This window comes from Bactrocera neohumeralis, chromosome 2 (genome assembly GCF_024586455.1).
Source record: "Bactrocera neohumeralis isolate Rockhampton chromosome 2, APGP_CSIRO_Bneo_wtdbg2-racon-allhic-juicebox.fasta_v2, whole genome shotgun sequence".
Classification (NCBI taxonomy): Eukaryota; Metazoa; Arthropoda; class Insecta; order Diptera; family Tephritidae; genus Bactrocera; species Bactrocera neohumeralis.
Window position 1 is genome coordinate 56,108,067 of NC_065919.1, and position 18,303 is coordinate 56,126,369.

Below are 18,303 nucleotides of genomic sequence, written 5' to 3' on the forward strand. Positions count from 1 at the left end.
ACTATTGAGTCAAACTTAGAATCGCTTCGCATACCATCTTGAGTCTAATTAAGTGCTCTATAAAGGTAGAAATACGAGGGTATATGATCTTCTCTTCCAAGTCAAACTCAGAATCGCTTAGCATATCATCTTGAGTCTAATTACGTTCTTTATAAAAGTATAAATACTAGGACACAGGATCTATGATTTCTTTCACAGGTAGAGAAGGAAGCAGTTGGAGCAACTTCGGCTATATTCAAATGTGCACTAATGGGTAAGGAAATGGAATCTTAAGAGGAAAAAGGATCATCGCCATCTAAAAGCTAGCTTGAAACTAAGCGCTCGAAGTAATATTATTCAAGTAGATATTGTGCAAACTGCCGCGAAATTGGTCACATATTTATATGGAGCTTTATACTGGAATCTTAAGAGGAAAAAAAGAAAATCATCGCCATCTAAAAGCTTATTTTCTTATAAAAACGTTTCTTCTTCTTTATTGGCATAGAATCTTATAGTCAACCTCGTCGTCTATCTGGAACCGCTTTCGTTCCATCGAATGCGATATTCGACGACGATTGCCACTGTCTCTTAATTCGCTGAACTATGTCAACCTCGTCGTATATCTGGAACCGCTCGTTCCATCGAATGCGATATTCGCGATTGCCTATACGCAAAGGACCATAAATGTTCCGCAGAACCTTACTCTCGAAAACTCGTAACGTCGACTAATCAGATGTAGCCATCGTCCATGCCTCTGCACCATACAGCAGGACGGGAATAATGAGTAACTTATAGAGTTTGGTCTTTGTTCGTCGAGAAAGGACCTGTTGGCAAGAGTTGTTCTGCGTTGGATTTCGCGGCTGACATTTTCTTTGATGTTAATGGTGGTTCCAAGATAGACGAAATTATCTACGACTTCGAAGTTATGACTGCCAACAGTGACAAGTCAAGTCGCGATGCGACGACTGTTTGTTTGATGACAATAGATATTTCGTCTTCCCTCGTTCACTAGCAGAACTATAGAGGCTAAAGGGGATTCCCAATTTTTGGATAAATAAGGTAAGTGTTGGGCTCAGATGCACTTGTCTTAAAAAGCTTATCAGATGAAGACAGATGATTCTCGTATAGCTGCACAGTTGTTGTCAAATATTTACATTACAAACCGTACCACCAATAAGTTTTTTGTACCCATTCAGCGTATACCCTAAGCATTTTATACAAAAGCAACAAAAAAAACGATTCTAAACAATAGCATCTTTTTTTATTTCGTATAAAAAATGCAATTAATTGCTTTTTGAGCTCGAGCGTTGACTAAAATTGAGATTTGAAAACGCTGCAGCATTCAGTCTGGCGCTTGATAAGCTCGGCGATGGTTGTGAATAAACATTGTTTGTATAAGTCAAATAATTACCGAACACACGAAACACAATGAATATTAGAATACTGCTCATCTCATACTTCGGTGTGTTGAGTATACACACCACTGGCGTGTCCGGTTTGCGACAAACCCGAAAAGTGCACGGTCAAGGTCGCAATCCGCAAGCGGGCATTCAATCACCGTCTGGAGACTATGACATACAACCAGACCTTTTCGCTCAATTCGGCAATGAACAAGGCAAAGGCAACGGCAACGGCAACGGACATGGCAATAATGGGCGTGGTAATGGTGCTAATAAGAATAAGGGTGGTAACAAAGGTTTGCAGGGTTTCGTCTTAGCCACTGAGTCGGACAACAGTAATACGCCGGCGGACTGTGCAAACCCTAATGGGCCTGGTAATGGGCATGGACGTGGACATGCTTATGGTCACTGTCGTGGGCGTGGTAATAATAAGTTCGGTCCGAAACCACCGCCACCCGGACTTTACAAACGTTTTGCCGCCATCTATAATAATGTGGAGAGAAAAGTCCATGGTGCGGCTTATGATGAGGCGGTGGAAAATGATGAAGTGAACGACGATTTCAATGGCAGATCTATTGTGGCGCCAGGACAATATCCGCATATGGTGAGAAGAATTTTCATTTTATTGGCTATATAGATTATTGCATTCCAATAGCACGAGCTAACTGCATCAAACCGGTTTCACTTTTGCCTCGCGCTAATCACATTTAATATTGCTTTGAAATTATTCACGAAATTGAGGTCAATGCCGTGCATTCAAGAAAATTGTAATGGATCGATATTGTATATATATATATACATATATTATTATATACATATAGAAGATCTCTAATTAATTAATTGGCGTTGATAACGAGCGCAATTAAATAATAATATAAATATTTTTTTATGTATAATGCAGGCTGCCTTAGGTTTCCGCTCCTTCGCCGACAGCTACGAGTACAAATGCGGTGGCAGTTTAATTAATGAGGTGTTCGTTTTAACGGTAGCACACTGTTGCTACCACAGCGGGTAAGACTTACATATATACATATTTATTTTAATACAAATATAGTGCATTTATAACAAAACAAAAATACTTCCATTTACAACATTCAATTATTTCACCTCAAAGCCAACAGCCCGAGACCGTCAAAGTGGGCGACATCAATCTGAAAAACGTTGACTTCGATGAAGTATTCCAAGTGCGTCCCATTGCCGAAGTGCAGGTACATCCTTTATATAACTCCTCGTACTACTATCACGACATAGCACTGATACGTTTGGCGCAGCCCGTTGTGTAAGATCGTCAATCGCAAGAAATTGCTGTTTTTTTTATTTCAAATGCATACATACCTGTTTACAGCTACACGAACTTTGTACGTCCGATACGCTTGTGGGTTAGTGACGACATTCCTTATAATAAACTTCATGCAATGGGTTACGGCTCGACCGCTTTCGCACAGGCGCCCACAAATATCTTAACCGAGCTGGAGTTGTCCATTGTGCCATTGCTGCAATGCAACCAAGTGCTGCCTACGGACTCTGGTGTGCCGGAGGGAGTAGTGGATTCGCAGATTTGTGCCAAGGATTACGAGCGAAATCGTGACACATGTCAGGTGAGTAGCTTATATAGATAACTCTTTTTCCTCTTGATTTTTGTAGTTTGAGTCAATATAATCATAAATATTTAAGAATTTGTTACAATAATCGTAACACGAAAATTCTATAAATAATTTCAGGAGAAAGACTTTCAGTTTGTTACTAATATCACTAAAGAAAAATTTGGAAATGGTGATCTGCGAATAGTCTCTTACTGAATGTAAATTGTATTCGTTCTGAAAACGATTTCTCGTGTTTCGAGAAAACCATTGATGGACCCTATAGCGTGTTTTTGCTTCAAAGCGCCAACTCATCAGATGTTATCATCGTCCACGGCCCTGCACCATATAGCAAGACAGGGATGATGAGTGACTTGTAGAGTTTGATCTTTGCTCGTCGAGAGAGGACTGGTTCCAAGATAGACGAAATTATCTACGACTTCGAAGTTATGACTATCAACAAGTGGGCGCCAAGTCGCGAATGCGAATACTGTTTGTTTCATAACAGGAGATATTTCGTCTTGCCCTGTAGAACTGTGCCAACGTCAGTTTACACAGCTTTTGTGGAGATACCAAATTCAGACATAGCGGCATAAAGGCAGTTCCTTTTCATGCTGTCGAAAGCAGCTTTGAAATCGACGAAAAGGTGTGTGTGTCGATCCTCTTTTCACGGGTCTTTTCCAATACTTGGTGCATGGTGAATATCTGGTCAGTTGTTGATTTTCCAGACCTAAAGCCACACTGATAAGGTCCAATCAAAACCTTTAAAGATGGTCGAGAGATCGTTGAAGACATGCCTCGTTCTGGACGACATTCGATCTCTTCAACTGATGAAAATATAAAAAAAAGTGAAGGATATGGTGTTTGAAAATCGTTAGGCAAGTGTTAGAGAGATGGCAAGAGAGCTCGGCATCTCTCGCAAGTCCGTTCGAATGATTTTGGTAGATATTTTGGGTATGAAACCCGTTCTTGCTCGACTCGTCCCGATAAGGCTGATTTTTTTTTATCAAAAAGTGTGAGATTGTGACCGAATTAAAAGCCAAAAAATCAATGAATACCATCAATCAACCACCGTACTCACCAGGTTTGGCTCCGTGTGATTTTTTCTTGTTCCCCAAACTAAAATTGGCGCTACGTAGAACTCGTTTTCAGTCGATCGAAGAGATAAAACAAAGATGGATGAAAGAGTTATCTCAAGAAGAGCTTATGAAAAGTGTTCCGGGTACTTTTTTGTAACAATGTACTTCACAATATACTTGTACATACATATATGCTTACTCTCGTCGACATGTTTCTAATTCGAAGCAAATGTTACAGCCTCATATTGTTTTTAGTTATTGAAGTCAGAATTGACCAAGGTAGTATTTGACTTGAGGCCCAAACTATTGCCTATTTTCTTTACGTAAAATATAACAAAAGTATTTGTGCATTTCTGCTATATAATACTATAGTTTGTACGGACGGAGAGAGCTTAAGCTTAAAAAAAATTTATATAATAAATAAGTATTCATTTTGAAAATAAATTACCATATACCATTTTATATATCTTTTCAGGGTGATTCCGGCGGACCACTGCAATTGAACCTAATGCGTAAAAATAGGAAGCATTTTCGCTACTATTTAATCGGAATGACTTCGTATGGCGAATTTTGTCGCAGCGCATATCCGGGAGTTTACACGCGTGTTTCGTCGTACATTGAATGGATCACATCGGTTGTTTGGCCAGAACAATACGACAGTTATTTTCCAGAACAGTTACAATAGTTGGGCAACGACCGGCAGCAAATAGCAGTAAACATTACCTTCACTCAATGTTACTAAGGAAATGTACAGTTGTTTATTAAGTCAATACAAGCACTCTTTTAGATCATGTTTTAACTCTGGTGTTTCTGATTTGGAATTTTTATAAATTTATTTTTGCAAATGGGTGGAAAAGGCAAGAAGAAACGTAATAGCAAAGATTCCTCATCCAGTAATAATGGTAATGGCGAGGAGGGGGAGAAGAAAAAAGATGGTAAGAAGAAGAGCAGCGGCAGCAAGTCGCTGGGTTGCGACATCTTCAACGATGTAGCCATGGAAAATGCCTACTATGTGTGTCACAATGTGCAGGTAAATATGTATATGTAAATATACGAGTCTGTTAATGAGTTGAAACAGAATATTACTTTAGTGTAGTACATTATCGTAGACGGTTAACGCGAGGAAATGGGGATATATGCTTATTTTAGAAAAATTTTCGATTCTTGTTTTTGGGAGGGAAATCACGTGATGGATTAAATAGCGCTTAGATACTGTATACGATTACCCCCCTTGTCAAATACCGCTAAAAATTGGCTTACGTGTTCGTGTTTTTTAATCCAAATCACTTTCCAAATCCAAAGGAGCTTCTGCATCTAATGTGAATGGATAGTTTTGTTCACCTAACGGTTGTATGTATCACCTAAAACTAAGCGAGATAGATAAAGGGTTGATGAGAAATGTTGAAATCCGGTTGACTGTCTATCTGTCCACCCATCCGTGTAAGCTGTAACTTGAGTAAAAATTAAAATATCTTGATAAATCTTAGTATGCGCGTTCCTTAGTAAAAATACGATTTAGGATCGGACCACAGGCACGCCCACAAAACGCCATTAACCTAAAACATATAAAGTGCCATAACTAAGGACTAAATTGAGATTGAGAGCTGTAATTTGACACAGGGGATCACAATAGCAATCGGGCACCTGTGGGCAAAAAATCTTTTAAAAAAAGTGGGCGTGGCCCTGCCCTTTAATAAATTTAATCTACATATCTCCTACACCGCTAAAGCTACAACAACCAAATTTGGTAGCATGAATATTACAAAAACTCTTTCAGGGTGAAAATGGATGAAATCGAAAGATAACCCCGCTCTCTCGCAATATAACAGTTTTGTTCAAAGTTACTCAAAGGGCAACAAATCAATAACTAAATACGCCAGAGACATTAACTTTTACCTCCGAGATGGTATGAGAGGGGTTTATGGGAGCCGGGGCGAAAATTTTAAGATGGGCGTGGCACCTCTCACTTTTTGGTGAAATCTCATATCTCAGGACCTGTCTAAACGATTTGAACGAAATTAATTTAATACGTGGTATTATTCTCATATTCCTAAGTCGCAGTGTGAAAATGGACGAAATCGGACTACAACCACACCTCCTTCACATATGTATAGCACAATTTTAAATTCCTCTTAATTCTTCCAATTTCCAGTACACAAACCGTGAGGTATTTAATATAACGGAATACAATTTAGCACGAAGTTTGCCTTCAGTGTATGCCACCTTGTGACCAAAAATTTTCCAAATCCCACAAAAATCGTTCAAGCCCTCAGGTACCGAATATGTGGACCCCAGTATCTACAGCTAACTTTTGACCGAAAATATCGGCCAATTGGAAATCAGAGATAATATTTTTCAGATAAAAGTATCTCTGTCTATCAAACATGAGTTGAATTGAGTCAATACTTCCCTGAGCGCCCTTATATGTACCTAATATAAAGATGTCCGCAAGACTTTATATCGCAAATATCGGCAAATATATGAGTTATCTTAATAATTGAGCGAGGGTGTTTTCTAATAATGGTGTATCTTTGTGCCTAAAATAGCTACAGTTGGGAAAAAACTTGACCTAACCTCCATATAACTATTACCAGGATTTTCGAACATCCGACTGACTTTACTACATATAGTTGGTGATTATATGTGCGGTGCCTTAAAGAAACCAGGGAACATTATTTTACTATGTGGCATGATAATAGTCAATAGATAAAATCGGGTCGGTACCACCACAACTCCCATAAACTACGTGTAATGATTTTCGTTTTTTTAACAAACCTTATGGCGAATATGTTGGACAGTGTATGAGTTATATGTATATATGTACATATGTATATCGTCACCTGAAATCCAAAATAACGTATCATCAAAAAATTCGAAATTGGGTGTCTTATTAATTACGCTTTACTACTTTAAATTACTTCTGCGCTCAGATGTAAACCAGTTTCAACCAATATTAAATTTTTTTTCACTCATGTTCCATTTTATTTCGTGTTTCACAGTGGCATACTGTAAATTTCCGAAAATGATGTTACGTTATTTTGCATTTCAGGTGACGATATGTAGTATATGTAAGTATATATAAAATTGCTTGGATTCCGATCCAACTTAAGGTATTTCCCTGGCTTTGATTCCTGCAAGTTACAAGACTATAAATTGTTCGAACTTAACCCTTCCTTACTTGTTTTGAAATAGGTTTAACCGCTGAGTCGGCTGATTCGTGCATAAAGGAAGTTATTGAGGGTGGTTGAGAAATAAATCGCAATTTTTTCAAAAATTATGTTTTGCTTTTGTAGACTAAGTACTACATAAGTATGTATGTATGTGGCTTACTACTCAAAATTAATTATATTAGAAGAAATAGCGCGATATTAATTAAACCAGATTTCATTAATTTTTTTTTTTTTTGCTTTTATTTTAGGACTTACTCAAAACACGTGGCTTTGCTTGGCCCGATGGACAAAAGAAGAAGAAAAAGGGCAAACGTTAAATACTTATTTATTGTATTTTTAGTGAATCCAAGTTAAACGTTCTAAAAATATACATATGTATTTATTTTATTTTGAAAATGTATTAATTTAAGCTCATAAGCCACAAGTTTGAGTGCTATAATTTAACGGCGAACATACATATATACAAACTTATGTACATACATACATACATCTATCCAAAAGCGTTGTTGTTGTACCTACAATGTCTACAAATTTAAGCACCGACAGCCGTTTGCTGTCTGCCGACGCAAAATGCTCCCACACCGCCCACTCAAAGCCAAAAAAATCACAAAACAAAAATCAAATGAAATTCTATTTTTATGTCAGAAAAGTCATCAATACGTTCATTTAGTTTTGATATCGAAATTTTAATAAACAAAATTCAAAAGCACTGTTCTAGAAGAATTTCCTTGCCACAAACAAAGCAATATTAACATTTCCAACAACGCTAGAGACGCTGAGAACTTTTCCACAATCAATTGGCCGAAAGCATTTTAGCCACCACGATTGCCGCCAGTGACGAGTAAAGCCGAAGCAGCACAACGTTCACTTTCGTTCAAAACAACTGCCAAACGTAAACAAAACTTAAACTTTTCACATCTCGTGTGCTCGTAGCTGCTCAAGCGCATGCGCACAGAGATTCGTCTACGCTACGATATAAACGCATTGCAGCAACTTCGTGTATGCCAAAACCACTACAATCACAAATATTCGGCAAATTAGAAAAATAGCAAGAAAGCGCGAAGGCATAAATTCGAGTGTGGCAGCAGGAAAAGCCAACAGTTTGCCGGCGCGTTTGAAAGCGAGCATTTGTATGCAATTCAATTTCAAAAGTCAAAGAACCAAGTGACCAATATAACTACAAACATACATATTTCATAATTGCCGGAGAAAGTGCCGAGTGCAATACGAATAATATAAAATAGAAAAGCATTGCATTGCATTTATTTTTAGTGCATTCAAGTGAGCATTTGAAAAATCAAGCGAGAATATGGTTAAGGCACCAGCGATCGGTATTGACTTGGGCACCACCTACTCCTGCGTGGGCGTTTGGCAAAACAACAAAGTCGAAATAATCGCCAACGATCAGGGCAATCGCACCACACCCAGTTATGTTGCGTTCAACGATACGGAACGTTTGATCGGCGATGCGGCCAAGAATCAGGTGGGTACCAACACACACACAGCCATGCGAACATTCAATATTGTAGAAAATAGAGTGCAAAATCAAAACTTTACCAAGAATATGATTTCATTCGTGAAAATGCTGAATAACGACAAATATCATTAGGCAAACACATTTTCAAAGGATTTCGTTTTAATTGCATTGAAAAATTAAGAACACTTTTGTTTTAGTTATGAGAGGACAATTGAAAGTCATTGAAGAATTTGTGTGGGTAGAGAGGGTGCAAAGTGCTTTCTTATGAGAGGGAGCCATTAGAATTGAGTGCATAAGTTTTGTAGTTCAACCTAGCCTTTAAAAAGGCACTTTTATAAACTTTAGAAATGGCGAACTATAAATTCGTAGAATATAGTTTAGTATATGTAGGTTTTGCTGAGATCTTGGTACATAGTACTACTGCGCAAAAAATAAGAAGACTTTATTCACAATTTTAAAATTCTTAATTTATGCTTCAAAATCTGTGCTATCCCCCTCACAGTTATCTCTCTTAGCTCAAATACATTTGTGCTAACGTTTTTCGGAATCCTCGAAACAGTTGTTAAAATCAATTTTCGGAAAAGCCTTCAATGCGCGTAGCGATTTACGTTGAATGTCTTCAATTGAATCAAAACGGTTTCCACGGAGCGGTCGTTTGAGTTTGCTGAATAGCCAGAGCTCACACGGAGCTAAATTGGGCGAATACGGTGGCGGCACGATATTGGTTGAAAATTTGGCGAAAAACTCACGAAGAATCAATGCGGTATGCCACGGTGCATTATCATCGTGCAAAACCTAAGAGTTGACGGCCCATAACTCCAGCCTCATTTTACGAATAGCTTCGCCCAAACGACGCATAGTATTCCTTGTTGACAGTTTGGTCAGTCGGAAGGAATTCGGAGTGCACCACACCTCGATAATCGAAGAAAATTGTCAACATAAACTTGATTTTTGACCTGCTTTGACGTGATTTTTACGGCTTCTGCTCATCTTTAGCACAATATTTGACCGTTTGAATGTCTGTTTCCGGGTCGTAAGCATAGATCCATGACTCAACACTAGTAATTAAACATTTCGTGACATCCTGGTAGTCGGAAAGTATTGTTTCACGGACGTTACGTGACGCTGTTTTTGGAAAAAGTTTAGAAATTTTGGAACCAATCGTGCTTTTACTTTTCATAGGCCCAAAAGATCTTTCAAAATGGTTTTCACTGACTCTTCCGATATTGCAACGATGTCAGTAAGATCTCTGATTGTTAAACCTCGATTCTCAAGCACCAATTCTTTTATTTTTATTGACATGTTGATCATCAGTTGTTGTTGAAGGCCAGGTACCAAAAATTATGATCCATTCGACTTTGAGTAAACAAAAATTAGTCCAGGTAACTTTACAGCCACTTTAAATTCAATTATTATTTTCTTTTTTCTCTATACTTGCCTTTAATCCACTAAAATTTAAAGACTTCGACAGTGCCACCATAATAAAACTTTTTGGCCTTGAAGAAAAGGATTACGCAACAGGTAGCAGCCCTCCGTAAATATTGTATTACCCTTCCCTTTATTTGAAATGCGCTTTAACTTTACGGTTAATCCGTCAATTAACATAGACTTAACTCCATTAACTCGTTAAGGCGATTTAATACCATTACATAATTCTACAATCCTGCCAGGTATCGGTCAGCAAGATGTGATATAATAAATTCATGGTGCAAAACAGTTGATGTTCCTTATTTTTGGTAAGCCAATTTCTTTATGATCTACAGTTGTAGAGCAAAAGATTCGTGACTGTCTTCTTCCTTTTATTTGGGGTGTTTTTTACGTGGTGGGTCCCAAACCCAGCGCCCAATCCTGGGGAGAGAAGTTTCGCTTTCTCATTTAAGTTCGCCTGCAAACGGACATTTTTTAGCTACCCAGAGTATACTTGGTCTAAGACCGGAAGTTGTAAGCTACTTGAGTCATATGTAAAATAATGGTTTCTGACCTTTCTCAAGTGAATGGCGCTCAGAGAACTTTCCTCACTTGCGTGAACTTCTACACATGACTCCATCGCTGATAAAGAAAAAGATAAAGAAGAGCGAAATATTCTGAGCGTTGAATTTGATGTTTTGGGAGGAGCTAATCTATAGGGCGTTTATAAGAGGAATCTTTTTTTACGTACGCGAGCCTATTCGATGCTGTCTAGGAACATATGCCAAGCCAATCTACTCCCGGAGTTAATAAGCCAATATACATATATGTATATGTATTTAGTGTAGTTTTCTTCGTAACTGTTCGGTTAGCCAGTGTGTTTGACTAAAAAAGAGTAGTAACTAGTTAATCTACAGATCCTGCGAAAATATGGATAACTCATGTTTCAAAGGGGGCGGACTAAAGAAAATGACAGGGAGATTGCATGAAATTTTTAGGAGCTCTCAACCATTTTTTCGTTCACATTTTTGAGCAGAGTCTAGTTCATGTGGCCATAATAAAGTATTAATAATTCCATATGCGACAAAAACCGTTATTGCCACATTTTCGTCGAATAAAATCTGTTGATAGAATAAGAAATTACGATAATTTCGTCCCGTTACTTTTTTGGAGCGCGATTGACAACAGAACACATTGATACGGGACATCATGAACGAAATGACGGAAAGGCTCTGTTTACGATTATTATCAAAACTTGACAGTTCGTTTTGTTTAAGCCGTCGAGTGTCACCACCTTGTCTATCATCATTCTTGATTCTTAAATGTTTTCAAAAACATTCGATTTAATTCACATTCTAATTCATGTCTTCATATTCTAATTCTGTGTCTTCTCTAATCATGAGATATCTGCAGGCTCGACTTGATGTAAACCGAACGACTTCTGTAAACCAATCAGCTTACATATTCGATTCTACAAGCAGCAATTTAAACCAACCAAAAAAGTAAAATTTTTACAGTTACAAAATTGAAGAATTCGCCATGAGTTTACTAGAACATATCCTTATAAGGGCAGTATCTTTCACAATTCATTTTCCTTAGTTTTTACTATCAAATGATCACAATTTATCCAAAAAAAAATATTTATGCTGAATGTTAGTGATCTACAACTGTTTAACAAGCTCTACAAGCAAACATAAATGCGTGGATTTTGACAAAGAATACATTTGGCGGTTGTCTTTGTTGCACTTTGCCAGCCAAAATCGCATGTTAATTGCTAATTTGTAAATTTTTATTGGTTTTCACACCAAATGTGTAATTTATGATTTCATAAATAAGTAAGAATGCAAACTGCCAAAAAATAAAAACACCAAAATCAAAAAAAAAAAAAAAAAAATCACAAACAAAGCGTTAGAATAATATCGCGCTTTGACAAGCTGTCACTATAAATTTTTCAGTTGACATTTCATCAAAGCACAACCAAAAATGCAATTTGTGCAACGACGTTTTTCTTGACCCTACACTTTACGGGCAAAACATAGTGCTGGGAATTGCTACGTGCACCCGCCTGACGAGCGCTTGTATTCTCATTGGAATTCTTCAAATTATGGCACACACACTTGTCATCGCCCAGACGCGCTCTAAGCCAAATTCGATGAACCGCCATGTCAGACAGCATATTTACCACATTTGTGCGAACAGACACGCATACCTACATACATACATATGGCTGTACGTATGTAGGTGAAAAGGTGTAGTAAGTTTGTACATACCGGCTCGTACATACATTTATGTCGGATTAGGTGCCGTCACTCATTATTTTTACAATAGCCAAATACCCGTAATGATCGCCGGCGACAAGCACCCAGTCGCTCGGAATGCCTTTATATGGATCTGACTGGTCCACTACTCTCCGACATTTACTACCATTTCGATACATGACATGAGTCGTCGACACCTGTTCAACGGCCATAAATATGAAAGCATTCGTCATGCATTTAGAAAATACGTAATACACAATGTTTATATGTATGTACTATGTGATATGTGGTTATGTAAATATTGTATATAAATTTTCCTTTTTTACCCCAATTACAAATGTTGACCAAGGCAGAGCGATGTTATGGGAATGGTGTGAATTTTAGGCGTTCGTGTGGGTGTTCGCGTCTTTTGGCAGCATTAAGTTATATATACATACATATGTATGCTATATATACAAACACTTATGTTTGTACATACATACATACATATATTTTAATAAGTCACGTCGCGTGGAACATTCTGGTTTAGCGGCACAGTGTAGAGGACGTGTGTTTCCATCCAAATTGTTTTGTTTCAAAAATAGCTTTCATTGCAATGAATCAATGTTTGTATGTTTATTTTCTAAAATTGTTTTATGATTGTTGGCTATTTTTAGCAATGGAAAGGAAATTAAATAATATAAATTTTTCGTTATATTGCTAGGGAGTAAGTTGCAAACCGTTGAATTAAATATTTAAGACCGATATGTAGAACAAATATTTTAAACTTGAAGGAAAAACACCAACACCCTTCCCACCTTTCATTTTTTCGATGAAAGTTTCATACCCATATATCCATATGGTCATAACCGATATGTCCAACCTATTACAATCTTTCGAGGGTCCACTTTAGATCAATCGCAGTTTAAGGTTATCCAAAATCTTTCTGTAATTCCCTTTCCAGGGCGTCCAGTGGGTTATTCTTCTTTGGTGATCATATGATCAGTATTTAGCCGACCACCTTTCAAATGGACATCTGGCCAGAGGTCAGATAACACTCATTATGCTATTGTTTGTTAACACCAAATGTTAAATTTTACCAATTTTATTCGTTCTTTTTATTAATCTTCTTCTTCTTTATTAGCGTAGACACCGCTTACGCGGTTATAGTCGAGTTTACATCAGCGCGCCAGTCGTTCTTCCTTTTCGCTGTTTGGCGCCAATTGGAGATTCCAAGTGTAACCAGGTCTTTTCCAAAGGAGAGGAGGTCTTCCATTTCCTTTGCTTCCCTCGGCGGGTACTGCGTCGAATACTCTCAGAGCTGGAGTGCTTCCGTCCATTCGGACAACATGACCTAGCCAGCGTAGCCGCTGTCTTTTAATTCGCTGAACTATGTCAATGTCGTCGTATAACTCATACAGCTCATCGTTCTATCGAATGCGATATTCCCCGTGGCCAACGCGCAAAGGACCATAAATCTTTCGCTGAACCTTTCTCTTGAAAACTCGCAACGTCAACTCATCAGTTTTTGCCATCGTCCAACCCTCTGCACCATATAGCAGGACAGGAATAATGAGTGACTTAAAGAGTTTGGTTTTTATTCGTCGAGAGAGGACTTTACTTCTCAATTGCCTACTCAGTCCGAAGTAGCACCTGTTGGCAAGAGTTATCCTGCGTTGGATTTCCAGGCTGACATTGTTGGTGGTGTTTACTCTGGTTCCAAGATAGACGAAATTATCTACAACTTCAAAATTATGACTGTCAACAGTGATGTAAGAACCAAGTCACAAGAGCAACGGCTATTTATTTGATGACAGGAGATATTTCGTCTTGCCCTCGTTCACCACCAAACCCATTTGCTTCGCTGCCTTATCCATTCTGGAGAAAGCAGAACTAACGACGCGGTTGTTATGGTCAATAATATCGATGTTATCGGTGTACGCCAGCAATTTTACACTATTGTAGAAGATTGTACTTTCTCTATTCAGATTTGCAGCTCGAACTATTTCACCCAGAAGTAGACTGAAGTCACAAGATAGGGAGTTGTCTTGTCTGAAACCTCAAACCTCCGAACGGCTCGGAGGAGGACCTCTCCGATCCTTACGGACCTTTTGGCATTGCTCAACATCAGTTTGCACAGTGGTTTTGCGGGGATACCAAATTCAGACAAAGCGGCATAAAGGCAACTCCTTTTGGTGATGTCAAAAGCAACTTTGAAATCGACGAAGAGATGGTTTTTTACAAGATTTGGCGCATGATGAATATCTGGACAGTTGTAGATTTTCCAGGCCTGAAGCCACACCGATAAGGTACAATCAGTTTGTTGATGGTGGGCTTTAATCTTTCACTTAGTACGCTCAATGGAACCTTATAAGCGATGTTTAGGAGACTTATCCCACGGTAGTTGGCGAAGATACTTTTTGTGGATTGGGCAGAGTACATTTAAATTCCCATCGTCGGGCATGCTTTCCTCCGACCATATTCTACAAAGGGGCTGATGCACGCACCTTATCAGTTCTTCACCGCTTTATTCGAATAGTGCGAAATGGCAATCCATCAGCCCACACCGTTTTGTTGTTCGTCAGACGGGTAATTGCTATACGAACTTCTTCATGGTCAGGGACGTCTACTCCATCATCACCGTTTGGAGTCGACCATCTCCAGGTGTTATGCTTTCACTGTCATTCAGCATGCTGGAGAAGTGTTTCCTTCATAATTCCAGTATGCTTTGGGCATCAGTCACTAGATCACCTCTAAAATAGAAAATCTTAGTACATTTAAATAGCAATATTGCCACGAAGTGATAACTTAACCTATTTTGCCACTTTGCCACTGTTATATTAAATGCCACATTAAATGCATTCCCTTAATGTAACAGTTATTTGTTTAATTTTGTTCCTAAGTACAAGTTCTTGTTTAAACCAGCTTTGTAGGTCGTTTAGTCTACTTTAAATGTATTTGACTATAAACAACTAATATTTCTTTATTCTTACTTACTTATTTCCCGATTTAGGTCGCCATGAACGCCAAAAACACAGTATTTGATGCCAAGCGTCTGATAGGTCGCCGCTTTGACGATACAAAAATACAGGAGGACATGAAGCATTGGCCTTTCAAAGTGGTCAACGACTGTGGCAAACCTAAAATCGAAATCGAGTTCAAAGGCGAAGTAAAACGTTTCGCGCCCGAAGAAGTAAGCTCGATGGTTTTGACTAAGATGCGTGAAATCGCCGAGGTCTATCTGGGTGGCAAGGTTACCGATGCCGTTATTACAGTGCCCGCCTACTTTAATGATAGTCAACGTCAGGCCACCAAAGATGCCGGTTCGATTGCTGGTCTCAACGTGTTGCGCATCATTAACGAGCCCACAGCCGCTGCTTTAGCTTATGGTTTAGATAAGAATTTAAAGGGTGAAAAGAATGTGCTCATCTTTGATTTGGGCGGTGGTACTTTCGATGTCTCCATATTGTCCATCGATGAGGGCTCACTCTTTGAGGTCAAATCGACGGCTGGTGATACACATTTAGGCGGTGAAGATTTCGATAATCGACTTGTCAACCACTTCGTTGAGGAATTCAAACGCAAGCACAAACGTGATTTGTCCTCCAATGTGCGCGCTTTGCGACGTCTGCGTACCGCCTGTGAGCGCGCCAAGCGTACGCTGTCCAGCAGCACAGAGGCTTCCATTGAAATCGATGCTTTGCATGAGGGTATTGATTTCTATTCGAAAATCAGTCGCGCACGTTTCGAAGAGCTGAACATGGACTTGTTCCGTTCGACACTGCAGCCAGTTGAGCGTGCGCTGAACGACGCTAAAATGGACAAGGCCGCCATTCACGATGTAGTGTTGGTGGGCGGTTCTACACGCATTCCGAAAATACAAAAGATGCTGCAAGACTTCTTTGGCGGCAAACAGCTGAACTTGTCCATTAATCCCGACGAGGCTGTGGCATATGGCGCCGCTGTACAAGCTGCCATTCTGACTGGTGTGGGTAGTTCCCAAATCCAGGATGTGTTACTGGTTGACGTAACGCCGCTTTCATTGGGTATTGAGACTGCCGGTGGTGTGATGACTAAATTAATTGAACGCAATGCTCGCATTCCATGCAAACAACAACAAACCTTTACTACATACAGCGATAACCAGAATGCGGTCACAATTCAGGTGTACGAAGGTGAACGCGCCATGACTAAGGACAACAATCTTTTGGGTACATTCAATTTGACTGGCATACCGCCAGCGCCACGTGGTGTGCCCAAAATTGAGGTCACCTTTGACCTTAACGCCGATGGTATATTGCACGTATCCGCTAAGGACAATAGCACCGGTAAATCGGAGAAGATTACCATTACTAATGATAAAGGACGTCTGTCCAAGGCGGAAATCGATCGTATGTTGTCGGATGCTGAGCGTTATAAGGATGAGGATGAGAAACAGAAGCAGCGCATTCAGTCTAGGAATGCTTTGGAAAGCTACATCTTTAGCTGCAAGCAGGTAAGTGAAATATTAACCTAATAGCTTTATTAGAATGAGATAACTCGTACTGTAACCTATGTATATTAAAAGCTAAAGAGTCATCAATGGGTTAATTTTCATCCGTCATCATCAAATTTAATGGAGTTATCTGATCTTGAGGCAAAATTTTAGAAAAAGCCCTGAAGGAGTAGAATGCCTAGTGATTATCCTTATACCCTGAACAGTGTATATACGTTGTTTCACAAGAAGAAGCCCCTCAGTTTTTGAAATATCCATCTGACATTCAGGAATCGCTAATATCGAACCAGTATAACATATAGTTGTGATAAAAACTGAACGATCAAAATTAGATCCTTCGATGCCAGCAAAGTTAACGCTTTGTTTTGGTTTAATATCTTCAATATCTTCTTGTTTTAATATCACAGATATAGCTATTATTTACCAAAAAGGTTAGGTTAGCTAAGGTTAAAAAGTCGATCCTAACAGGTATCTTACTTGGACTGTTTAGAACGCTGGTCCGTTGTGTTGCCTAAAACCCCTACATAATAGATCATATCACGCTTACAAATCCACAAAGCTTTTGAACCTATCAAAAAATTGTTGAGACGGCTAATGTTAGTTCTGGCTTTGTCTACTGGTTCACCGAAGGTAGCACTGCCAAGATGTTACATCCACAGCCTTGCAAAGGCTGGAGAGAATATACAACTTTGACAACTTGATCAAGATTTTGAGCCCCTATGTGAATACCTATTGGACAATGTCCTGTAAGAGCACCTACTATTGTGTCAAGCTGAACTTTGCCAAGGGCAAGTAGTTTAGAAAAACTCCTGTGATCTACTCCAGCACGGGAGCAGATCGTTGACCAGCGCTGGTAAGTGCACGCAAGGTCTATTGGTCCAGTGCTAGAACGCAAGTCACCGTACATTTAACACGACCTTAGTACGAGTAGCAGCCATTTCTGCTTGAAAGACACTACGGTGGTTCTTTAGCTAAGATTGATGGAAGGCACCTTACTGAAAATTAACCTTCCCTTGTAACTCCCACCCAATAAAGCACTCGATCTAAAATGGGTTTATTTTCTTTGCAGGCCATTGAGGATGCTCCCGCTGGCCGTCTGACAGACGCTGATAAGTCCACGGTACGCGATAAATGCACCTCGGAGATGTCCTGGCTGGATGCCAATACGCTCGCTGAAAAGGACGAGTTCGACGATCACCTGAAGGAGTGTCAACGAGTTTGCGGCCCTGTAATGGCGAAGATGCATGGCGGCGCTGGTAGTGGCGATGCCGGTGCGGCTAAGGGAGCACAGAGTGGACGTGCTGGCGGACCGACTGTCGAGGAAGTCGATTAATTTAGCAATCATTTAGAAATATTCTCATACTAAATTTCTCATATACTTTCAATTTCACTTTCAATTTGAATTATTTATTCGTACATTTTCTAAAACGGACAATTATAAACATACATATGTATATAAATAGATTTTTCGTTACTGTA

At 39.1% G+C, this 18,303-nt stretch overlaps 3 protein-coding genes across 3 annotated transcripts; all 3 read left to right on the forward strand.

Annotated features, from left to right (window-relative positions):
* The first annotated feature begins 1,337 nt into the window (after positions 1-1,337).
* LOC126753659 (serine protease snake) lies at positions 1,338-4,837 on the forward strand. Its single transcript, XM_050465334.1, has 5 exons — positions 1,338-1,983; positions 2,281-2,390; positions 2,494-2,658; positions 2,725-2,977; positions 4,514-4,837. Exons 1-5 carry the CDS (start codon positions 1,408-1,410, stop codon positions 4,721-4,723), a joined length of 1,314 nt encoding a protein of 437 aa, XP_050321291.1. The 5' UTR covers positions 1,338-1,407; the 3' UTR covers positions 4,724-4,837.
* Positions 4,838-4,841: 4 nt separating this feature from the next.
* Positions 4,842-7,595, forward strand: LOC126753769 (small lysine-rich protein 1). Its single transcript, XM_050465465.1, has 2 exons — positions 4,842-5,068; positions 7,457-7,595. The coding sequence occupies exons 1-2, from the start codon at positions 4,883-4,885 to the stop codon at positions 7,523-7,525; spliced, it is 255 nt and encodes an 84-aa protein (XP_050321422.1). The 5' UTR covers positions 4,842-4,882; the 3' UTR covers positions 7,526-7,595.
* A 95-nt stretch (positions 7,596-7,690) lies between these two features.
* Positions 7,691-18,284, forward strand: LOC126753615 (heat shock 70 kDa protein cognate 2). Its single transcript, XM_050465209.1, has 3 exons — positions 7,691-8,691; positions 15,343-16,824; positions 17,894-18,284. Exons 1-3 carry the CDS (start codon positions 8,518-8,520, stop codon positions 18,155-18,157), a joined length of 1,920 nt encoding a protein of 639 aa, XP_050321166.1. The 5' UTR covers positions 7,691-8,517; the 3' UTR covers positions 18,158-18,284.
* Positions 18,285-18,303: the final 19 nt, after the last annotated feature.

Excerpts from the sequence above, each read along its gene's own strand:
- LOC126753615 (XM_050465209.1), top strand. The coding sequence starts at position 8,518 with ATGGTTAAGGCACCAGCGATCGGTATTGACTTGGGCACCACCTACTCC. Across the intron at positions 8,692-15,342 it reads GCGATGCGGCCAAGAATCAG|GTCGCCATGAACGCCAAAAA; the intron begins GTGGGTACCAAC and ends TTCCCGATTTAG. Across the intron at positions 16,825-17,893 it reads ACATCTTTAGCTGCAAGCAG|GCCATTGAGGATGCTCCCGC; the intron begins GTAAGTGAAATA and ends TTTTCTTTGCAG.
- LOC126753659 (XM_050465334.1), top strand. The coding sequence starts at position 1,408 with ATGAATATTAGAATACTGCTCATCTCATACTTCGGTGTGTTGAGTATA. Across the intron at positions 2,659-2,724 it reads CGTTTGGCGCAGCCCGTTGT|CTACACGAACTTTGTACGTC; the intron begins GTAAGATCGTCA and ends ACCTGTTTACAG. Across the intron at positions 2,978-4,513 it reads GAAATCGTGACACATGTCAG|GGTGATTCCGGCGGACCACT; the intron begins GTGAGTAGCTTA and ends ATATCTTTTCAG.
- LOC126753769 (XM_050465465.1), top strand. The coding sequence starts at position 4,883 with ATGGGTGGAAAAGGCAAGAAGAAACGTAATAGCAAAGATTCCTCATCC. Across the intron at positions 5,069-7,456 it reads ATGTGTGTCACAATGTGCAG|GACTTACTCAAAACACGTGG; the intron begins GTAAATATGTAT and ends CTTTTATTTTAG.